At 45.1% G+C, this 23067-nt stretch overlaps 1 protein-coding gene across 3 annotated transcripts in view; it reads right to left on the bottom strand.

Annotated features, from left to right (window-relative positions):
- The window catches only part of MRVI1 (murine retrovirus integration site 1 homolog), a 119613-nt gene extending 97857 nt beyond the window's left edge, over positions 1–21756 (bottom strand). For all 3 annotated transcript variants that reach the window (XM_023189979.2, XM_023189983.2, XM_023189984.2), the window contains exon 1: positions 21304–21756. In XM_023189979.2, coding sequence (XP_023045747.1) covers positions 21304–21370 — 67 coding nt within the window. In that variant the 5' untranslated portion in view covers positions 21371–21756. The remainder of the gene's footprint in view (positions 1–21303) is intronic.
- Between the last annotated feature and the right edge of the window lie 1311 nt (positions 21757–23067).

Here is a 23067-nt window from a genome sequence, read left to right as displayed (position 1 = left end):
ATGCAAAACTTTTACTCTGAGATATGAAATATTTTTGAAAGAAATTAAAGCCCTAAATTGTTGGAATGCCATCTCATTCCAATTTCATATGGAAGCACAAGGAAGCAACAATAATCAAAACAATCTTTAAAAAGAAGAAAAAATTGAATTATCTACACATCGCAATTTCAAAACTTACTATAAAACTATCGTAATATAGTATGATACTCTACACTATACAAGAAGAGACATACACATCATATACATCAATGGAACAGACTTGAGAGTTCATGAATAAGCCCTTACATTTATGGTTAATTGATTTCAACAAGGATGCGGAGACAATTCAATGGAGAAAGAATAGTCTTTTCAACAAATGGTTCTGGAACAACTGGATAACCACATGTAAAAGAGTAAAGTTGGACCTCTTCCTATACCATACACAAAAATTAACTCAAAACATCTAAATGGGAGAGATATAACTATAGAATTCTTAGATGAAAGCATGTGAGTAAATCTTGGTGTCCTTGGGTTAGACAATGCCTTCTTAGATACAACACCATAAGTGCAGGCAACAAAAGAAAAAGTAAATAAATTGGACTTCATCACAATAAAAAACTTCTGTATTGAAAGTGATGCTATCAAAAAAGTAAAAAGACAACCCACAGAATTGAAAAAGATTTGCAAATAGCATATCTAATAAAGGACTGGTATCCAGAATAAAGAACTCTTATTACACAATAATAAAAAGATAAGTAATACAATTTTAAAATAGGCAAAATATTTGAATACACATATCCCCAAAGAACATATGCAAATGGCCAATAAGCACATGAACAGATGTTCCACATCATCAACCATCAGGGAAATACAAATCAAAACAGTAATGAGATACCACTTTACACCCATTAGGGTGGCTAAAATAAAAAAGACAAGTAACAGCAAGTGTCGACTAGGATGTGAAGAAACCAGAACCCTTATATATTGCTGGTAGAAATGTAAAATGGCATAATCACCTTGGAAAATAGCTTAGCAGTACCTCAAAAGGTTAAACATAGGATTACCGCATGATCTACCAATTCTCCTAGATATGTACCCAAGAGAAATGAAAATGCATATCCACATAAAAACACGTACACAATGTTCATAGTAGCACTATGTATAATAGCCAAAACATGGAAACAAACTAAATGTCCATAAAGTAATTAATGGATGAATAAAATGTGGTATATTCATACAATAGAATCTATTCAGTCAAAAAAAGGAACGAAGAGCCAGACTCGGTGGCTCATGCTTGTAATCCCAGCACTTTAGGAGGCTGAGGTGGGCAAATCACTTGAGGTCAGGAGTTTGAGATCAGCCTGGCCAACATGGTAAAACCCCATCTCTACTAAAAATACAAAAATTAGCTGGGCTTGGTGCTGCGCGCCTGTAATTCCAGCTACTCAGGAGGCTGAGGCACAAGAATTGCTTTAACCCAGGAGGCGAAGGTTGCAGTGAGCTGAGATCATGCCACTTGCACTCCAGGCTGGGTGACGGAGTGAAACTCTGTCTCAAAGAAAAGGAATGAAGTAATGATATAAGTTTTAAGTTTCATGCTAAAGTATGAAACTTAAAATGAATGAAAGGATGAACTTGAAAATATTATAGTAAGTGAAAGAAGCCAGTCACAAAAGACCACACATATTATTTTATTTATATAAAATGCCCCTAATAGAGAAAGCTATGGAGACAGAAAGTAAATTAATGGTTGCTAGGGCTGGGAGGATGGGGAAATGAGACGTGACTGTTAATAAGTATGGAGTATCTATTTGGATGATAAAAATATTCTGGAATTAGATAGCTGCATAACTCTCTGAATATACCAAATTCAGAGATGATGGCTGCATAACTCTCTGAATATCCTAAAATCCATTGAATTGTACACTTTAAGTAGGTGAATCATATGGCATGTGGATTATATTTTAACAAAGCTGTTTAAAATTTTTTTCTAACTTCCATTAAAAGAAAAAGAGAAGGAAGCTAGCTTTGGTCCTTAGTGCCTTGTGACCTCTCTGGGCATAGATTCCTCAAACATAAATATTAGACATTAAGCTTGGTGATTTATAAGGTGCTTTCCATCTCTGAAATTGCTGAATGTACATAATGTAAGAAAACAGGTTGAGGAAAAGAGATAGATTATGTGTCTAGGATGGGCTTGTGTGAGGTGAAATGAAGGAGGAGGCAACAATAAGAAGATTAAGAGAAATAGAGATGAAGGGACAGGGACACGGGCTCAGAGAGACAGAGAGATGGAGACAAGACTACACCGCAAAAGAAAGACAGACTCATTGGGATGAATGTGCAGATTACTCATCTGTTCTTCCATTTAACACATATTTACAGAGCGCCTACCAAGTGCCAAGCTCTGTGCAGTAGTAAACCAGGTAGACCAGGGCACTGAGCTCAGGGGTAAGAGACATAGCAGTAAGCAGGCAATTTGCTAGCAAGCGCAAAGAGCGAGAGCTGGGATACAGTAGTTCAAGATGCTCCAGAAGTGCACAGATGCAACACACACCCCACATCACCCTCAACATGCACAACATTCCCAAAGGTAGAATCATTTTTGTAGGGAGAGCCATTCTTCATCTGAGGCATTGAGAGTTCTGCTAGCAAAGACATTCAAACAAACGGGTTTTTACAAGGATGGGCACGAATGGGGGTGACACCTTTCAGTTCTCACCCTGAAGTCTCTATAAAAATGAGGCTGAAGGACAGGATTCATCCCTCACTCCAGAGCTTCCCAGTACTCTTTCCCTCTCATCGGGAGAGACTGGCTTTGGAAACAGAGAGGAATGTGGCCTACTACAAGCACACCAGCACTGCTCCTCTGGGCTTTCAGCTGGAAACTTCCCAGAACACATTCTGTTCCACGCTCCTTTCATCCCTTCCAGACCTGGTGACCTGGCCCAATAAAGGTATCACATGTTGCCCCTTCCTCTGTCTTGTGGCTTCTCTGCTGCTGACAGGCTCATGAAAGGGAATTAAAACTCCACAGAAACGTGACTGCTCCCTGCACAGTGTCAATTCCCTGCCTGACTCAGATTCAGCCTACTCTGAGGAGGGAAGGTCAGGGATGTTTTTGGATATCTCTTGCCCGGGTCCGTCTTCTTCTAACTCCGGATTTAGCAAGAGTCCAAGCTGCACAATATTCCTGAAATACCCTCAAGTCACATCCTAAGATGAGGGTTCATCCCCTCATATGAAGGATTCTCTTTGGAGAAGATTTTGGGGGCTTTGGACACCATGTACTGGCACACGAATAGGAAATGCACGGTGACCTACAGCAGAAAGGAGTGGGCACCGCCCTGTGGATTCTGGACAAGCTGCACCAGTGCTGGGCTGGGAAACAGCCCTTGGGCTCCCTGAAGGCCTCCCTGGCTGTGCACCATTTGGAGCAGCAGTGAATTAATGTGATTCAGGCTCCAAAAATAGTAGCCAGAGTATCTAAAATTGCTCACCACCCTGGGCTGGGCCAGTCCCCTGGGAATGTCAGCATTTCTAAAATGTCCCCATTCACTCAGAGTGCCTTTGTCAGACCCCAAGTGGGATCTGGGCCACTGTTAAGCTCTCCTGGGTCCGTTGGCTCCTACCCGGTTCCCCTCTACTGTGTCACGTGCTCTGCCTCCCAAAGAGGAAATGCTAATTTATGCCTGCCACTTGTTGTTACCAGGTCCAAGAACTTTAACACTGCAAATGGCTTGGAAGGGCAGAAATGGCTCCTTGCAGAAGGAGCCTGGGTGGCTCTCTATCATTGAGTTGGGACTTAATTCCTAACAATGATGACTGGGGAAGCAGAGTGACCTGGGGAACCCTGAGCCTCTGGTCTGCTGCTGATGCCACAGGGAGCCATTTCCACAGTGGCTTGTCTTTCTCTGATAAAATTATTCTGGAATCTCAGGGAATTTCATCATCATGAAGACTTGTCACTCTAGGCCTACCTCAGTGCTTTTGCATATCCTGTGCTCTATGCAGGAAACACCCTTTTCGACCTCTTCCCTGACTGACAAATGCCCCTTCATCCTCTTATGTAGCACCTTCCTAAGAGTGGGAAGCTGCAGTCTTTACTAAGTTTGTCAGCAATGAATGCTCTGGAATGGCCACCTTCGCCCAGGTTATACTCCCATGCCTAGAGATTCACACCCTGCATTCTCCTACACACTGATCAACCATGATTCTCAGCTGCCTTATTCATGGACAGGAGTGAGGCAGGAACAAGCCTCTCCCCTGCCTCATGGAGGCTGGCCTCCCATCTAACAACTAAATGGCCAGGATCTGTAACCACTGCATGGGCTTCTTGATTTAAATGCACTTTGGGTATCTCTCTGCCTAGAGAATCGTGATTTGATCTTTATGATCATGTGCTTTAGTTCTCAGGTTCTTAGCTGTGATGCTTGTACTGCCTCTTAGTGGCTTCACTTTGCCTCCCTAAGAGATTCCAGAAGCGCAGAACAGAGAAAGTGATGGAGGGGTGAGGAGGGAGGATAAGTTAATCTACACCTTGGTTTCTTCCTATGCAGTGGGAGAAAACAGTTTCCACCTCAGAGTGGTTGAGAGGATGACATGAGATGTGTAAATGACTCAGCACAAAGTCAGTACTTTGCGGGAACAGCTGCATTTTTGCCCATGTGGCCCCCAGTCCCCCTTCTTCTGGTAACAGCAGCATATTCATCACACTTGTGCTTGGGATGGGGGTGATCGACCCCACTGTAGGATTGGAGCTATAACACTGCACTGGCCCCACAGAATATCCCATGCTCCCAGCTCTGGGTTGTAATTGAGGAATGAGCACATGACTCAGACCAGGTCAATACATTCAGTTCGGTGGCTTCTATTGGAACTGTTGGAGGAGTTCTTGCTGCAAGCATTGCTGAAAGGATAGGCTGGGAACTGCAGGTGCCACAGTGCCACCACGCAGGAGAGGTCACCTGAGAACACTTCTAATACCAAGGAGAGCCGAGAGATAGAGGGAATGGGGCCATGGATCCAGCCATGTCCAAAATTGCCCTAGAACTCTCAATGATACGATCCAGAACATTCTGCTAATTTGCTAATCTAATTTGAATCCGTTTCTACTCCAGGCAAACCAGAATCCTGGCAAATGCAAAACTGAGTATGTTTGGAGGTTCACCCTTCTCACAGCCATTGCTCTGGGGCAGGGGTGCTCCTTGGCCTCTGCAGAGACAATGCCACAGTTCATCTCTCCGTCCTCAGTCTCTCGTTCTTCAGTCTTTTACTGCACTGACTTCTCAAACACAGGTTTAAAAGATGCCTTGACTCCCCACTGCCTGGAGATCATGTCCCAACTTCCTCAGATCCACCTGCAAAGCTCCACATCTGACCCTAATTCCCTTTGCATGTCTCTCCCATGACCTTCCCCTCTGGGTCCATGCATACTCTGTGCCCCACTCATGCCAACCTCTTCCCCACTCTGAAATGCTCCCTCCACTCTCCCAACCCTGTACCTTTCCCGGGAAGTTCCTCACTTCTTTCTTACCTACCTGGCAGATCCACAGCTACCTTCTCTTCCAAGAAGGCTTCATGGATGGCCCCAGACTGAGTCAATGTCTCCTTCTCCTGAATCAATGTCTCCCTTGTACATACTATATAGTACCTCTTGGTGTTTATGACGTGAGAGTAATTTATACATTTTTTGAGAGCAGGGAGCATGTCTTACTCCTTTCAGGATCCCCTGGGACACTTGCACAAGATTTGCTCACTCTAGACCCTCTGCGAATTTGCTGACACAAGACCTTGGCTTCCAGCTGACAAACTCTGACTACCCTGTCACCTCCCCTCAACCATACTGTAGGAGAGGGGTGCCTAAACTTTGGGTCACATTTCCTTTTCACCAGTAAACTTCTTTTTTTAAAAAAATATTATGATAAAATATGTGTGACATAAAATTTATCATTTTAACCATTTTAAAGTGTACAATTCAGTGGCATTAAGTACATTCACAATGTTGTGCACCTATCACCCCTACCTAGTTCCAGAACTTTTTCAATATCCCAAATGGAAACTCTGTACCCAGGAAGCAGTCACTCCCTGTTCCCCCTTTCCCACAGACCCTGCCAACCACGAATCTGCTTTCTGTCTCTGTGGCTTTAACCGGTTTTGGATAGTTGTATGAATGGAACCATACAATATGTGACTTTTTCTGTCTAGCTTCTTTCACTTAGATAATGTTTTTGAGGTTTATCCACATGGTAGCATGTATCCATACTTCATTCCTTTTTATGGCTGAATAACATTCCATCATATCTATCTAACTATCTATCTGTCTGTCTGTCTTTATCTATCTATCCATCCATCCATCCCAGATTTTGTTTATTCATTCATCACGTGATAGACATTTGGGTTGTTTCCTCCTTTTGGCTATTGTGAATAGTGCTGTTATACAACTTTGGTTTGAACACCTGTTTTCAATTCTTTTGTATATATACCTAGGACTGGAATTTCTGGGTCATACGGAAATTTTACATTTACCAGGAAGCTGCTTATCCTTGCTATCTCCAAGCCTCACCAACATAGTGGGTCTATTTAACTGCCTTCACCCTGAGAGAGCCCAAGCTTCTCAGAAGGAAGGGATTTCATCTTGTCATCTCCCAATGGCAATCCTTAAAGGATGTTCTTAGTTTTTAATACTGACCTCTTGCTGTTTAGAGCTTTCCTTTGTCTAAGATATTTCAGACATATTATTTAATTTGTTCCTCACAGAAATACGATAAGGAGGAAACTATTATGTCTGTATTTTAGATGCGGAGGCTGACAGATTCAGAGGATGAAGTGATGCGGCAAGGCCACACGGCCATTAGGAGCCCAGCTGAGACTGACCCCAGCCCAGTGCCCTTTCCACACCACCACAGTGGCCCTCTCTCAGTTTGCCTTTTTTCCCAAAGTCTTTGTAAAATAGCCACCTTCTGAAATGTATTCTCAGACCCACCATTGTTTAGAAATGCCCTCTTGGTAGGCGACTGGTCGATGTTGGCACAGACCTCTGCACACATTCTGCCAGTTGGCACCTCATTTATAATCGAAGCTTTTTTCCTGGGGCAGATTCTGCCTGTACCAAACAGACCAATGTTTACCTTTTCTGTGTCTTCTGTCACCTTCTGCAATCCCAGGTTAATGTTCCCTTTTGATGCTGCTATAAGTCTAAATCTGAGTGTGCCCCACAAGCTCAACCTCAGCTCTCTAAATTTCCTCCCTGTTCTTTTGTTCAACCCAAGAGTATCCCCTTCCCTTTCTCAGGAGGAAACTATCCTTGGACCGAGGGATCCCCTGACCTCTTTGGAGTAGGAAAGAGGCACAAGGTCCTTCAGCCTGACGTGGTGAAGTTGTCCATACTGCTCCTTGGAAGCTTCCAATCTTAGTGTCCTAGTTCTATATGAGACCAGGAGACTGTAGAAATAAGCGAAACAGGCAACGATAACAATAACAACATTCTCTATCCATCAGAAGCGTAGAGCTTTTTAAAAGCATACGATTCAGTGGCATTAAGTACATTCACAATGTTGTGCACCCACCACCCTTATCTAGTTCCAGAACACTTTCATCATCCCAAATGGAAACTCTGTACCCATGAAGCAGTCACTCCCTGCTCCCCTTCCCCCCAGACCCTGGCAACCACAGATCTGGTGCTTGGTGCTTTAGGCATGTTTACTCATTCAATCCCCCAACTGCTCTATGAGGTGGATGCTACTTTGCAGATAAGGAAACTGAGGTTCAATGTGATGCTGTGACCTCCAGAGTCACAGAGCTAATGGGTGGCCAAACAGGGATTGAAGCCTTCAGAGCCATGCCTTCCTCACTCTGGCCCACTGTCTATCTCTCAGGCAGAAGCTTTGTGAGCTGACCTGGCTCGCTAAGAGCCTTTCTTAGCAGTTCTGCAAGCAGCGAGGACTCTCTAGATGCCATGTGATCCATCCTGTGTCCACCCAAGTAGGGAGACCACTAGCCACTTTCCCCAAAGTTGTATAGAGTTCTATACAACTCCAGTTCTGGGAGATGTTGTCAGGAGCTCTGAAAAGAAAGGTTATGTGTTTCACTATATTTGGGAATATCAGCAGGAGATAGGTTTCTGTCTTGCAGGACATCTCAGAGCCTTTAAGAAGCAAATGTGCAGTATAATCTCCAAGAAGGGGTGAAAGGATATAATATTTCCCAAATTTATTTGACCACGAAATGTTTTTCCAAGGAGTATCTCAAAGTGTCCTCTTTAAAACTCCACAACTCCACTCTGGGCCAGGCACAGTGGCTCGCATGTGTAATCCCAACACTTTGGGAGGCCCAGGCAGGCGGATCACCTGAGGTCAGGAGTTTGAGACCAGCCTGGCCAACATGGTGAAATCCTATCTCTACTAAAAATACAAAAATTGGCCAGGCGTGGTGGCGCATGCCTGTAATCCCAGGTACTCAGGAGGTTGAAGCAGGAGAATCAGTTGAACCCAGGAGATGGAGGTTGCAGTGAGCAGAGATTGCACCACTGTACTCCAGTCTGGGCAACAAGAATGAAACTGAGAAAGAAAGAAAAAGAAAGAGAGAGAGAGAGAAGAAAGAAGAAAGGAAGGAAAGGAAGAAAAAGAAAGGAAGGAGAAAGAAATATCCACTCAGAAATGCCCTAAACCCTCTCAGGTTAGAGGGTGTCCAGAGGGGAGAGGGGACAGTAATTTTGTCCATTGGCCCTGGAGCTGTGCTGCCTGGGTTCATATCCCAGCCCTGCCATGTGACTTTGGGCAAGCTGCTTCATCTCGCTATGCCTCAGTTTCCTCACTTGTAAAACATGGATAATAATAATCATGTGAATTATGTAATATAAACTTCTTAGAACAATGCCTTTCATGACATAGGGCTCACAAAAATCCTAATAAGGTCCTTGGGGCTGGGCAGGTTAGAGGGGGCAGTGAGAGGGGTTATGTTACCTATGATGCATAAAATTGTAAAATCCAGATAATTCATGAAAGATTACACAGATAACATGGTTTCATGGTCCTCAGGGAGGGTCAGTGAGTTCCAGTGGGAGGAGAAAGTGCTATGCAGATGTTAGTTAGTTGTTTGATCCATTTTCCTGGGTCTTTTCAAGTTCACCAGGTCTCATCTACTTAGGGAGCTCTTAGGGGGTGCCCAACGCCTTCTGGAGGCCCCTCAAATTCTGGTGCCTATGAGTTTCATCCCTTCCAAGGAACAGAAATCCTGTCCTTTTGTCACCACCCACTACTCCTGTAGGGCATAGTCATCTGCTCCCAGAGCTGGAGACTTTGGAGAAGCTGGCCCTACAGTGTGAGAGGAGAGGGGCCAGGTTCTAGTGGATGCCTGGACCATCATTTCCAATCTGAGCAGTAAATATCTAACGCATGAGTCAAGAGTCTTGTTAATAAAAAAGAGAATAAATAGACATTCCCTTTAGCAGTAAATTTAAAAAAAACAAAAAACAAAAAACACAACCTTCCATTAACTTTGGACCCAATGCCAGTTCTAAGTGTCACCAAAGGACTTGAATGGGATTGTAGAAAGTAAACAATAACAGTTGACTCTTCAAACACACCTGCAGTCCTCCTGCTTGTCACTGACAGTGCCCAGCACAATTATTGCTCTGGGACGGGCTCCATTATGCAACTATTGGGGTGAATCACTGGGCCTTGGGGGGGTGAATGGTTCACAGATGAGGAAAATGAGAACTTGGAAAGAAGATTTGATTTGCTCAAGAGCACAACATGAGTTGAAGGCAGAACCAGGTCTACAACTCAGGACCACTGCTTATATGCTGTCTTCATTTTAGCCTAGGAAGTGGCACCAGGGATGGATGCTGGAAGACCTTAACTGCCCTTAAACCTGAGCGGTTTCATTCATGCATGCATTTGTTCATTTACTTAATGTCTCTACCAAACACCTGCTACAAACTTGCCATGGTGCTAGCTTTCCTTAATACCTTTCCATAAGCCCATAATGATCTATTATGGGCTTTTTTGAAATCTTATTGTCCCAGCTCTACTCTCTCCTGGCCTGATAAACTCCAAGTATGAGTTTCTATCTGTTGATGGGCTGCATGCACTTTGCACCAAGGGCAATATGGCCTTGGCTCTGCCACTTTCTAGCTGTGTAATCCTGAGTGAACTACTCAGCCTCACAAAGCCTCCATTTTCTCATTAGTAACATAGAGATATTATTATTCATAACCTGTATCATAGGATGCGGCAAAAATATGGGATAATGTACGTCAAGAACTTAACATAGTATTTAGCTGGTGCTCAATAAATGACATGTGTTATAGTAATAAGCACATTATTATTGTTCTTGACATGTGAAACAAGTCTCTGGAGATTCAGCAAATGGAATCTTCCCCTCTGGGACTCTAAAAAGTCAGGCTTTCTTTGTTCATGTGCCTAAGCAACTTTTGTGCTTTATAAACTACAGGAATCGTGATATAGGGACAACTTGCCAAATGTTTTCAAGTCTAATGCAACAGATCCTTGATGTCTATAACCAACCATATCTTTTTTTTTTCGTTTCTGGGCCCAGCTGGCCTGAGAAATAGTCTTCCTCTAAGTCTGATAAGGTCTGTGAACCCCAGACCTGTCAGGAATGTTGGCTATACGTGGAGATAACCACAAGGAAATGGAGCTGCCCTCCAATGTATTAACAAGGTTAAAAAAAATAAAACCCTATACCCAATGGACATGATTAGTTATCTATGGAAGTAACCCAAGAAATTCTCTGTATATGGGGTTGCAGAGTTGGGAGACTTAACAGACATCTCTAGAAGGCAGGACAGAAAGACAACTTTAAATAAGTAGGTGTTGACATTCTTTGAAGACACTTTTACTTTAAGCAATTTTCCCTTCTTTAGTACGAACCCCTGTATATGACGGATGGCTTCCACATGACCACATTTATACCCCACAATCCTGTCCCCTGGCCATGACTGATTGATCCTGATCAAAGCTGGACTTATCAGATTATTTCTCTCAAGAACTTAGAGACCAGGAGCTTCTGGAACCTAGTCAAACTGGGGCTGTGGCCTGGACAGTGGTCTTCAGAGTAGAGTATGTCATCCAGGGAATGCAGGATGATTTGGTGGGATATAGGAAGGAAATTTAAAATAAAAACCTTCAATTTTTAATTAAAAATAGTAACAAGGTACACTTCTTAATATTTAATAAACAGGTTGGCAATGGTGCTGGTTCATGTATTGAAAGGCCACTGTTATGTCCAGTTTGTGAGCTGTTATAAGGGCTCACGGGGAGTTCTACAATGTTACGGAACTGATGTAGCACCCTCATGTATCCATTTGCTTTCCACACAGTTTGTGGGTGCCCAAGTAAATAGGTTAATAAAACATATTTACCTAGTTTTAACCAAACCTACTATCATAAAATGGGTATGTGGCTTAAAAGGCTTATGCAAAAAAAAAAGTACAATGAAAATATGAAAATACTTCTACCAATAAAGCTAAAAGTAACTCTCAAAAAATTTTTTACAAACTAGTGGATGAAACTGAAAATTTAATATAATAATTCAGGAAGTAAGGATGTCCCTCTTCCACATGAGGTATCTGAGTTGGTTTTCCTCTGCCCTCCTTCCCTTTCTCCCTGCCCTGCCCCCTGGTTCTCTGCTGTGTGCTTCAGGATGACACCTATGGAATGTATAACCTGGGCTCCTTTGCTTGCTGGCTGAGTTTGGCCAATGGACCAGTAGGGGATGGGAGGAGAGAGAGGCCTGGGCCTTTCCTTCCTTGCTCCAGCACCACATCTCTGACAGTGACTGTGCCTCTCCTTAGCTACAGCTCATTCTAGATGGACCCTCTTCCCCGGCTGTTGAGCTCACTAGCTTCTGGTAACACGATTTTCTTCTCTTTCCCCTTGAAGAAGCACACAGAGTCATGACTAAAGAATACTTATTTAGGGAAAGCAGAAAAGTCATTGACACTGTTTAAAAAAGATAAAGCATGATTTTCAAAATATTATTTCATCTTTCTTATTCTTTAAAAAATTCTATTTTTATATGTTTTATAAAGTAAAACATTAGTACAATAGCTCATGAATATGATTTATAATAAAGAAATATACATAAATTAGAGGTGCATGCTAAAAAAATTTTCTCTAAACTAATAAGATGCAACATCCAAAACACTTGAAGACCACTCCTATAGAGAAAAGGCTGGCAAGTTCCTACTGCTGGGACCCGAAAGCTGCCCTGGGTCCTGCCTTCCTGAGGCATTGCTGTCTACCTACCTTTTCCTTTGATTTTCTCAAATACCTTATAATAAATCCCACTTTCTCTTAAGTGAGCCAACATAGGTTTCTGAGACCTGGCAATCAAAGAACTTTAACCAATATATAGGTGGGATCTGCAATTTCTTGTGTGCTGGAACAGACTATGTAAATATCACATAATAACCACCATTGTATAGAACATTTTTCTACAGCAAAGAGAAAGGTTTGTCCAAACTTCCCAGAGGAAAGAGGCCCTTCCTGAGCTCTGGGGAAGTCTCTCTGCTGCAGGCAGAGGTGGCTCATCAGGCCGCCTCATAGCCTAGGTGACCCACCCCTCAGAACTTTCTGCCTTCCCCTCATTGGAAAGGGTTTCGCTCCCATTATATATCGGCACATAGACATTCAGCATTGTATACTTGGCTGGGTGCAGTGGCTCACATCTGTAATCCCATCACTTTGAAAGGAGGCTGAGGCAGGTGGATCACTTGAGGTTAGGAGTTCGAGACCAGCCTGGCCAACATGGTGAAACCCTGTCTCTAGTAAAAATACAAAAAAGTAGCTGGGCATGGTGGCACACGCTTGTCATCCCAGCTACTTGGGAAGCAGAGGTTTCAGTGAGCCGAGATCACACCACTGTACTACAGCCTGAGTGACGCAGCAAGATTCTGTCTCAAAAAAAAAAAAAAAAAATTAAAAGAATTGTATACTTTAGTAATCTCAGTGCTTTAGGAGGCTGAGGCAAGAGTATCACTTGAGTCCAGGAGTTTGAGACCAGCATGGGCAACATAGCAAGACTCTGTCTCTAAAAAAAAAAATGTTTAAAACATAAGCCAAGCGAGGTAGTATATGCCTGTAGTCCTAGCTACTTGGGAGGTTGAGGTGGGAGGATCACTTGAGCCAGGGAGGTCAAGGCTGCAAGTCAGCTGTGACTATACCGCTGTACTCCAGCCTGGGGGTCAGAGTAAGACCCTGCCTCTCTTGAAAAAAAAAAAAAAAATTGTATACTTCAGTCTCTTGTGAGTTTGATTATTGTGAGTCGGTCTCTGCATAAGCAATCAACTAACCAATTCCAGGTCACTAACCAGGCTTAGGGATAGGTCCAGGACTCTAGAACATCCCCAAAGTGATGCTCCTTGGGGAAGCCTCTTAGAAGCCAATTAGCCAGGTTTCTCTTGACACCTAGCCTTATCATCATTGCCTTGCAACCTACATCAGGGACCAGTTAGATCTCAGGTGGGAAACAAGAAAGATGTCTTAGGTAAGAAGCCCAGGAAGACATTACATTCTTTCTACCATTCTTTCTACCATACCCATACGAGTCAAAAATATGACAAGAGGGCCGGGCGCGGTGGCTCAAGCCTGTAATCCCAGCATTTTGGGAGGCCGAGACGGGCAGATCATGAGGTCAGGAGATCGAGACCATCCCGGCTAACACGGTGAAACCCCGTCTCTACTAAAAATACAAAAAACTAGCCGGGCGAGGTGGCGGGCGCCTGTAGTCCCAGCTACTCCGGAGGCTGAGGCAGGAGAATGGCGTAAAGCCCGGGAGGCGGAGCTTGCAGTGAGCTGAGATCCGGCCACTGCACTCCAGCCCAGGAGACACAGCAAGACTCCGTCTCAAAAAAAAAAAAAAAAAAAGAAAGAAAATATGACAAGAGAGTCCTTGGGGAAACCTGACCATTTGGGAGTATCCAAAATAGAGGAGACCCATGTGTTCAATATTAATCTGGGCTCCAATAATAATAATTACTTATTGGGTACTTATTCAGGTATAAGTACTTTAGATCTAGCAATCCGTGTCATAGGTAAGGGGACTCAGAGGTTAGATCATTTGCCCAAGTCAAACAGTAAGTTGTGGGGCTGGGATTTGAACAGACTGGGTGACCTTGGCAACATTTATAGACTTTTAGGGCACAAATCTTGGTGAGCCATAGAAAGCGACTCAAGACACACAATGTAGGACATGACATTTCTTGCCAGTAAAAAGCTTATGATTCTAAATTTGTATTTTTCCTTCTAAATAGAGGAAGGAACTTGTTCATAAACAAGATTAGGAGACCTGATAAAGATCGTTACATACTGAAAGAAACCAAGAGAGGTGCAAAAAAGAGCAAGCCTAGTGGGGAAGCTGCTCCAGTGCCCTGCCCCAGAAGCTCTGGACCTCAGCTCTGAGCAGCAGCACTGGGACCTCCAGGGCTTTGTTCTTATAGGGGCAGGAACGAAGGGTCAGGCATTATCACTCTGTCCCGCAGCCGGGTCTATAGGCCACAGAGAGATGGAAAGAGATGGGGCTTGGTGGTCTGATGGTTTTGGTTTGACTCTCATTCTTCTCATACTAGTTACTATCCTCCTTGAATCAGTTTGTTCACAAATACCTCCCTTGCATGGCTAAAGTACAGATTTAATGAGATATTGTATAAAATGTGCCTGGTACATACAAACTTGCTCAAACAATTGTAGTTCCTTTCCCATATATTTTCTCATCTACCTGTAAGAAGTAACCCAGAAGAAAGGAGTTAAGTGATCACTTGCTCCCTGTCTGGAGTTGCCTAAATGAAACTTCTGTGAAAAAAGGAAAATTCATCCCCACAGATACTTCTAGTCAGATGCTTGCCTTGTCTAAGGAAGGTCTCTGCATTAAACAAGTTCCCCACCAGGCATCTCTGGAGAAAAGGTGAGGATTGATTAACTGGAAAAGGGAGGAGAGGGGGTGCCCATGGGACCATGTGGGAACTCCTGCAGCCTTGGCCCTGCCTGTCTCTCACTAGGGCAGGGCACAAGTCTCACCAGGTGCCCATGAGAGACCAGCCTTGCAAGTGGGCTTTAGCCAGGCCCTCACTGTGGTACCCTAGAGTTCAGTGCCAGGCTCTTCCACGCCTAGAGAATGGCTATCTGATGGTGAGTTCTGAGAAACGTCTGCATGAAGAGCTCAGCCCTCCCTCTTCTGTTTCTCTAGGGAATTAGCTGCTTTCAGGGGACATGCTTTCTGCTCTGTTTCTCCAAGCTTTAATATTTCAAGGGCCCTACTTTCCCCAGTGAGCATCCCATAGGGCTGGGGGATAAATCTATTCAATACAGTATTAGAAAACCTACTTGCCTGTTGATCCAAACCACATTCTCCAATACCAGCTTCATCAGTCATAGGGGTGATATTAGTCTCTGAACTCCTAACAAGCCTTAGAGCTTCAATGAAGGAAGAGGTGTTATTTATTGGGCCTCCTTAAAGACTTCACCAGATACAGATGCCCAATCCTCTTGAGAGTAAGTCCACCACTCTACTTTGGGTGTTCTTGGAGTTGAGAATAGGACCCAGGATTGTGGATGGTCAGAGCCTCAAACCCAGTACAGAAGTCTTCTTGCTGAAATCTCTGGAGGGGAACAGACAGGGGCTAGAAATAATAAGAGCTAATGTATATTGAGTGCTAAGAATAGACACTGGGCTAAGCGATTTAACTTTGCAAAATGGACACTATCATTACAGGGCGAACATCCCAAATCTGAAAAATCTGAAATCTAAAATGCTCCAAAATCCAAGACTTTCTGGGCACTGACAAGACACTCAAAGGAAATGCTCATTGGAGCCTTTCAGATTTTGGATTTTTGGAATTGGGATGCTGAACTGGGTAAATATGCAAATATTCCAAAGTCCAAAAAAAAAAAAGTGAAATCTGAAACACCTCTGGTCCCAAGCATTTTGGACAAGGGATACTGAACCCACATTACAGGAGAGGAAGCTGAGGCTCCAACGGATTAGGTGCAGCTCAAGGGATACAGCTGATCAGTGGTGGAGCCACACGGTCGCTCCAGGGTTCACACTTTCCATAGGGACACTATGCTGCCTCCATTACAAGATGTCATCTCCCCACTGTGATAATAAGGGAAGAGCTGGCCAACACTGAGTCCACCTCCTGACTCAGGGTCCAGGGTTATTTTCACCACACCTGTATGAGCAAAGTCAAGAATGTCTTCAGGCTTTCTTCTCCTTCTGATGAGCCAGGAACCTTGGGGTGTCTGGAAACACCCTCTTGATTGGCTTGTCAGCCACAGAACTCTCTGTGGCCTCTCTGTGTCCCTTCCCTGGTGGCCACTCTGGGAACCACATCCCACCCCTAGAGCCAGGCTGTGTGCAGTGTATAGTCTCATCCCTTCCAGCCTCTCTCACTGAGCCCATTGGTTCCTAAATTCCTGTTGGTTTTGCTGGGATGACTCAACTTCCCCAACACCCTGCACTCACCAATACTGGGATTCCACCAAGTTCATACAACCCAATTTCCACCAAGCTGTGGTGGAATGACCTGACTCATTTATACACCATGCTCACAATTTTTGCCATGCCTGTGTTTTACTTATGCATTTATTTACTTAATATTCTTTCATTCGAGGAGCAATGGGCCAGAAAATGAAGACTGAAACCCCACTTGGCCATTTACTAACTTTGTGTTGTTAGGCAAGTTTCTTACCCTCTCTGTGCCCCAGTTTCCTGATCTGTATAAGGAGGACGATGACAGTAACTACTTCAGAGGGTTACTGTGAGGACTAAATGAGCGAATGCAGGTAAAGCATTAGGAAAGTGTCTAGCACATGGCACACACTCAACAAGTGTTAGCTACCATTGTCATTACTTTTATTTAAAAGGGAAACTTCATAAACCTACCTTAAATGGATAAAGCAATACCACTTACCACAAATAGAGTTATAAAAATAAATAAAATGAAAACAGTTATTAAACCTTAGGTAAGGCCTGCTCTCATTTTGTCAAGAAAGGAAACAAACAGAAAGATGTTGAAGGCATATGAGGCTTAAATGAGGGTGATCAACCTTTTGGATTCGTCCAGGACCTGTCCCAATTTTAGCACTGAAGGTCCGGCAGCAACTCTCATTCCTGGGTGGCCCTGGACGGTTGGTCACCCTACCTCAAATAGAGGCTTTCTCTCCTTCATTTAAAGGAATAAAAAGAACTTAAGAAGGAATAATGTTCTTACAATGTGATGTTGTGTGTTTAAGGCTGGGTCCATATCCCACATACAATCATCTTGCGGAGCAAGCCCACACCTTGGGCCACACCACACAAACCCACCTCTGAGAGCTGAGTCTCCAAATGCTATAAATCTAAGGAAAAGCCGTCACATCACATGTGCCACTGAGAAAGTCCCCAGAGAAAAATCACATTTGTAAATGCCAAGAAGAGGAACAGTGATTAAATTGCTGCACAGCTAAAATGACTCTATGTTATAAAACCATTGAAAAATCATGTTTTGGAGAATCTTTAATGGTATGGAAAAAAGGATTATATTAGAATGCTCAGTTTTAAAAAGCAGACTAAAAAATAACATATACACTAAGACCCTAGTTTTACAAAATATAGAGAAATGTAAAGAAAGAAACACACCATAATATAAACAATACATCACTGAGGAATGGGATTCTAGAGGGTTTTTTTATTTCTTTATATTTATTTCTGAATTTCTTATTTATATCCATTTCTGTATTTGCCAAGAAAGTCTAGCAAAGAACATGCATTACTTTTTTTACTAGAAAAAACTGAATAAAAATTACAAATTACAAATAAAAAAGTAATAGGAAGAAAGTAACCAGAGCTGATTAAGCCCAGCCTTAGCAGACTTTTTTTACATCTGTTCCCTGCTAGGAAAAGTTTTCAGTCTGGCCAGGTGCAGTGGCTCATGCCTATAATCCCAGACTTTGGGAGGCTGAGGTGGGCTGATCACTGGAGATCAGGAGTTCAAGACCAGCCTGGGCAACATGGCAAAACTCCAACTTTACTAAAAATGTAAAAATTAGCCAGGCATGGTGATACTCCCTGTAATCCCAGCTACTTGGGAGGCTGAGGAATGAGAATCGATTGAACCTGGGAGGTGGGGGTTACACCACTGCACTCCAGTCTGGGTGACAGAGCGAGACTCTGTCTCCAAAAAAAAAAAAAGTTTCCTGTCTGAACAACTGTCCTCTGCTTTCCACCTCCCCTGGAGAAAGTCCTTGCAGAGAAGGCAGGGCTTGTCCAGGGTCACGGGCATGGGCTGCCTCTGCTAAGACTCTGAATTTGAAGGCCCATTGGTGAGGCTTCCCTGGACTCTCACCTGAACTCAGAGTCTAGCCTCCAAGGTCCACAGGACTAACATGATATCCCCTTTCCCTCTATTCATGATTTTCCCATGATTTGGACTGTGATACTCAGTAACTGCCCCAGATGACATCTAATGCAGGAAGTGCCCACTTTGGACCAAGGTGGCTTGAGCTGGAGTCCACCTACTAGCTGTATGCCTCTCTCCTCATCTCTAACATGAGGCTTAAATTAAATAACAGAGCTAGCACAGATCCTGGCACAAAGTAGGAGCTCAATTAATACCAATTTTCTCCCCTCTTTCCTTTTGCATCACTATCTGAGAACTCAGTTCTCCATCTCCCTCTTCTGACTCAGCTCCCCAAGGGGCAGGGGCAGGGCCAGAGTCTAGGGGCCCCAAGCTCTCTTCTCCCTATCTACCCAGGCCTCTGCATCTACTCAGTCAGCAAACAGAATTCCTCTGCTGATAATAAGCCCCAGAGAAAGTGGCTGAGGGGCAGTCCAGGCTCTGTGAGGTGACCCAGGAGAGGATGTAGGGGGAGAGAGGTGGGTAACTTCAGGCCCCGACATTGTATTCTCTCAAGTCAAACTAGATGAATCTGATCATCAGGCACGTGTACAAAATCAACCTGGGGCCCTGTATAACCAGAACCCACTTTATGAGCATTGTGTCCATGTGTTCACAGAAACATGGTTGAACCTGAGCACTTTGTGTGCTCCCAGCATCATTCTTGGTGCTAGACACGCAGCGGGTGAGGAACAGAATAAGGTCTCTGCCCTTGCAGGGCTCAGTCTGCTCCTCCAGGAGGTGTGGGGTGCTTCTGCCCACCTCTGTTACAAAGGCTTAGAGGAGAGACGCAGGGCTTTTTAGAAAGCCGAGGACCCATCATGTATAGTCCAGCCCATCAGGCAAGGAACCGAGCTTCCTTACACAGACCCACAGAACTCCTCATCCCCAAACCATGAGCCCTCTCAGCCTCCCAGGGATTCAGTTTCAAGTAAGTTTCACATGGCCGTAACTTCCCTACCCAAGATACTATTTAAATTCCCTGCTTTGTCACTTGGTGGCTGGGTGAGCTTGGATGAGTCATTTAACATCCCCTAGCCCCAGTGTCCTCACCTGGAGCAGTGAGATAAAGACATATCCCTCATGGCATTCTGTGAGGGGCATGCGAAATCCCTTGTGGAAAGCCTCAGATGTACCGTGTTGCAAGGGGGCCAGTGATTCCCCTGCTGCACTCTGACATGAGGTCCCAAGCAGAGGGGAGCTGACCATGGAGGTCAAGAGCAGAGCCTGCAGAGACCACAGCCTGGGGCCGAGCACCAGCTGAGCAGCCTCTCTGTGCTAAAGTGTCCTCTACAAAACCAGGGTGGAAAGAATGACCCCTGCTTTGTAGAGCTGTGGGAGTCATGAGTTACTGTATGGGAAGGGGAACAGTGTTCAATACACAGTAATAACCATGTGTTTGCTGTTTATTTTCTTGCGGAAACACATTTATGGGGATAACCAATCATGTCGTAGCAGCTAGCACATGGTTATCCCTCCAAGATGATAAAGGACACAGGAATGCCTCCCTTACCTCCAAGCATAAAGATAGGTACATCCGCCGTGAACATAAACAGCCACCCACCAAACATGCATGCACGCGCGCACACACACACACACACACACACACGCACGCACAATGGAATCATGGATGGCACAAACATGATAATGACAACAGTTTTCTCCATTAGGTCAAAAATTGCAAGACACAGTTGGAGGTAGGATCATACCCTGGCATTCACGGCTGTGTTGAGAGGCACGGGCACTGGAGTTAGAGTCATACAGACCTGGGTTTGAGTCCTAATACCACTCCATCTTGGTAGAATGACCTTAGGCAAGTCACTTAACCTGAGTTCCCTCCTCCATAGAAGTGTTGGGGTAGGGGAGTGCAGGGGGATGGGCAACTCCACCTGCCTCACTAGCATGTCATTGTCCCTCTGTGGGGGCAACACAATCCTTGGCAAGTCCTGACTCCTTTGGACCCCCAGCCTCACAGTCCCGGGAAGCTTCCTCCTTTTCCCTGCAAAAGACCCTGCTCAGACCAGCTTTACTTCCCTGCACCACCCCGGCGAGCAGCCTGAAGAGTGTTGGGAAACAGCAGCTGCCAAGATCTGGGAGGCTGGAGCACTGGCCAGGGGTCCCAGACCCCAGGCTGCTGTTTACTCAAACTGCAGAGCCTCTATAGCCTTTACAACTGTTTCCTGGGCAGGAGGGAGCAAGACAGCTGGGCCTCTCTCTGGCCTCTGGCTTCCACTGGCTTTTCCTCTGGAAAAAGCCAGTCCAAATGCTGCTCACTCTAGGAATCGCACCTGGAGGTAAGCAGGGCCAGGCATGAGCCGGGCACATACACCCCCTCTAGGGAGCAGGGAACTGCACAGGCCAGGGGAAGCTGGAGACAAAAGAGGAGACAGGGACAGAGATAAAAACAGGGGCTGTGACCAGAACACAGGATGGGAAGGGCAGAGACAGAAATAGGAGTAGAATTAAGGATCTAGACAGGTCATGCCGCCCAGGTTCAAGGCAGAGGGGCACAGGGGGACAGAGAGAGAGAGACATGGGAAGCACAGAGGGGAGAAAGCCCTGCCTAGCAGACTTGCCTAAGCTGAAGACCCCATTGTTGCCACAAACGGGCCCACAGGAAAGCTACGGGTTGCAATCGCCTGTCACGACCCACATTTTCACCCTGAGCTGTGCACACTTTCCAACAGCAAGCAAAAGGAGCACAATCTAGTTAAGTTAGGACTGGCAAGATTCACTTCTGATTTAAAACTTAAGACAGCAACAATAAAGATAGTCAGCTGAAATGCCACCCAATAAAGCCAGCTCCCCAGGAAAGTTAAAGTTTAGCGCCCCCATCCCAGCACCCTGTACCTTTAAGGAGGAGAAGATTCCCTCTGCTTCCCAGTCGAAGAGGCAGGTTATTCTAGGATATAGGGGAGGCTTACCTAAAACTGAGTTATTCTCCTTTCCTCCTCTGGCCAGCCTCCCTTCACTCTGGGGAGCTTTTACCATTTAAGGTCAATGTTACATCTGGCTCCGGAGCTCGGAGCCGAGAAGCCTCTGGCTGTAGAACCTCGGCCGCACGCCTCCTCTGAGAGGGGCTGGGACTTAGAGCCGAGAGCTCCTCTGGGAGCCCCCCTTCAGCCTGGCTCGGGGGATAATGGCAGGGAAAGCCGACCAGCTGGCCTCAGGGTTCAGGGCAGGCTGGGCCTTTGGGGCAGTCGCTTACCCTGGGCCCCTCTGATGGGTATCCACACAGCAGATGGCAGTCCCCATGGCAACTCATGCCACTGGACACTGTCCTGGCTGGACGGGGACAAAGGGACCCTACAGATCTCGCCACCCGCCTGGAGCCTCCAGCAAGCATGTGAGCCTGGAGAAGACCCTGGGCCAGCGCCAAAAGAAACTGGGAATGGTTCCTGTCCTGGGGATTTGGGAGCAGGGGCTGCTCCCACTGCATTAAACTCGTGGGATTGCCAGAGAGAATGGCCTGGGAGATTCAGCTACTCCCAGACTTACCAGACTTGGCACAGGCCGCAGGGGTATCAACCCTGCTCCTCCACTTAACAGCCTGTGGTTTTAACATCGTGGAGCCTCAGTCTCCTCATCTCTAAAGTGGGAATAATAATGATAATGCCTAACTCATTGGGTAGTCAGGGGATTAAATGAGATATTAGTCAAATGTTTAACACACTACCAGCATCTCATACGAGCTAGATCAGCACGAATGAGCTTCCTGCCTCTGCCCAGGAAATCCACACCCTGTCCATACACACTCTTCACCTGCCTTGGGTATAGGACCCACCCAAGGCCAGGATCATGGAGCTCCAAGCTGGGGGCAAGCTACATGGGGACTTCAGCCCCTTCTGTGGTTAGAGCGGCACAGAGAAACCCTAGGTAAAGTTGCTAGATAAATTACAGGACACCCATTTAAATTTGGATTTCAGATAAACATGGGACATACTTGTACTAAAAGATTGTTATTTATCTGAAATTCAAATTTAACTAGTCATCCTCTATTTTTGTTTGATAAATTTGGGAACCCTAGTTTTGGCCATCATTAGTAAAACATTCAGTAGTCATGGTAGAGAGCACTAGGGATTGGAGCTCCAAGGCTTATGGCCTCAAGCCCTCCTGGCAAACACAGTCCTTGTGCTCAGCTCCTGGCCACAGATCAGTGGTGCAGCAGTGGCAGACGTTCTCCACTGAGCCTGGCCCACTGAGCCTCCATCCCTTCCTCAGGCATGTGGTTCTGAGGAAGTCCTGCTTTTTCTGTGTAGTTGTTGTAAGAGAGATCACTAACAGGGGTGTAGCGCATGAAGTCTGCTACCCTCATCAATAATTGTTTTTTGTAAATGAAACCAGAGGAGGCTGTCTTGGGTACTAGCCAAGCTTTCTCTCAAGTGTCCACATCTGTCCACGTGGAGGTGCAGGCTCCCCCCACAACCCCTGTCCCCTGCAAAGCCACATGGCAGTAACTACTAGAATTGCAAGTATATGGTATAGAAGGAACTGACCAAACTCTTCAGTGCTGTTTCTCCAACTTCAATGTGCATTAGAACCCCCAGGGTTGCCAAGACAATCCTAAGTCAAAAGGACAAAGCCGGAGGCATCACGCTACCTGACTTCAAACTATACTACAAGGCTACAGTAACCAAAACAGCATGGTACTGGTACCAAAACAGAGATATAGACCAATGGAACAGAAC

Source organism: Piliocolobus tephrosceles, chromosome 13 (genome assembly GCF_002776525.5).
Source record: "Piliocolobus tephrosceles isolate RC106 chromosome 13, ASM277652v3, whole genome shotgun sequence".
NCBI lineage: Eukaryota > Metazoa > Chordata > Mammalia > Primates > Cercopithecidae > Piliocolobus > Piliocolobus tephrosceles.
This window is presented reverse-complemented; position numbering and strand designations above follow the sequence as displayed.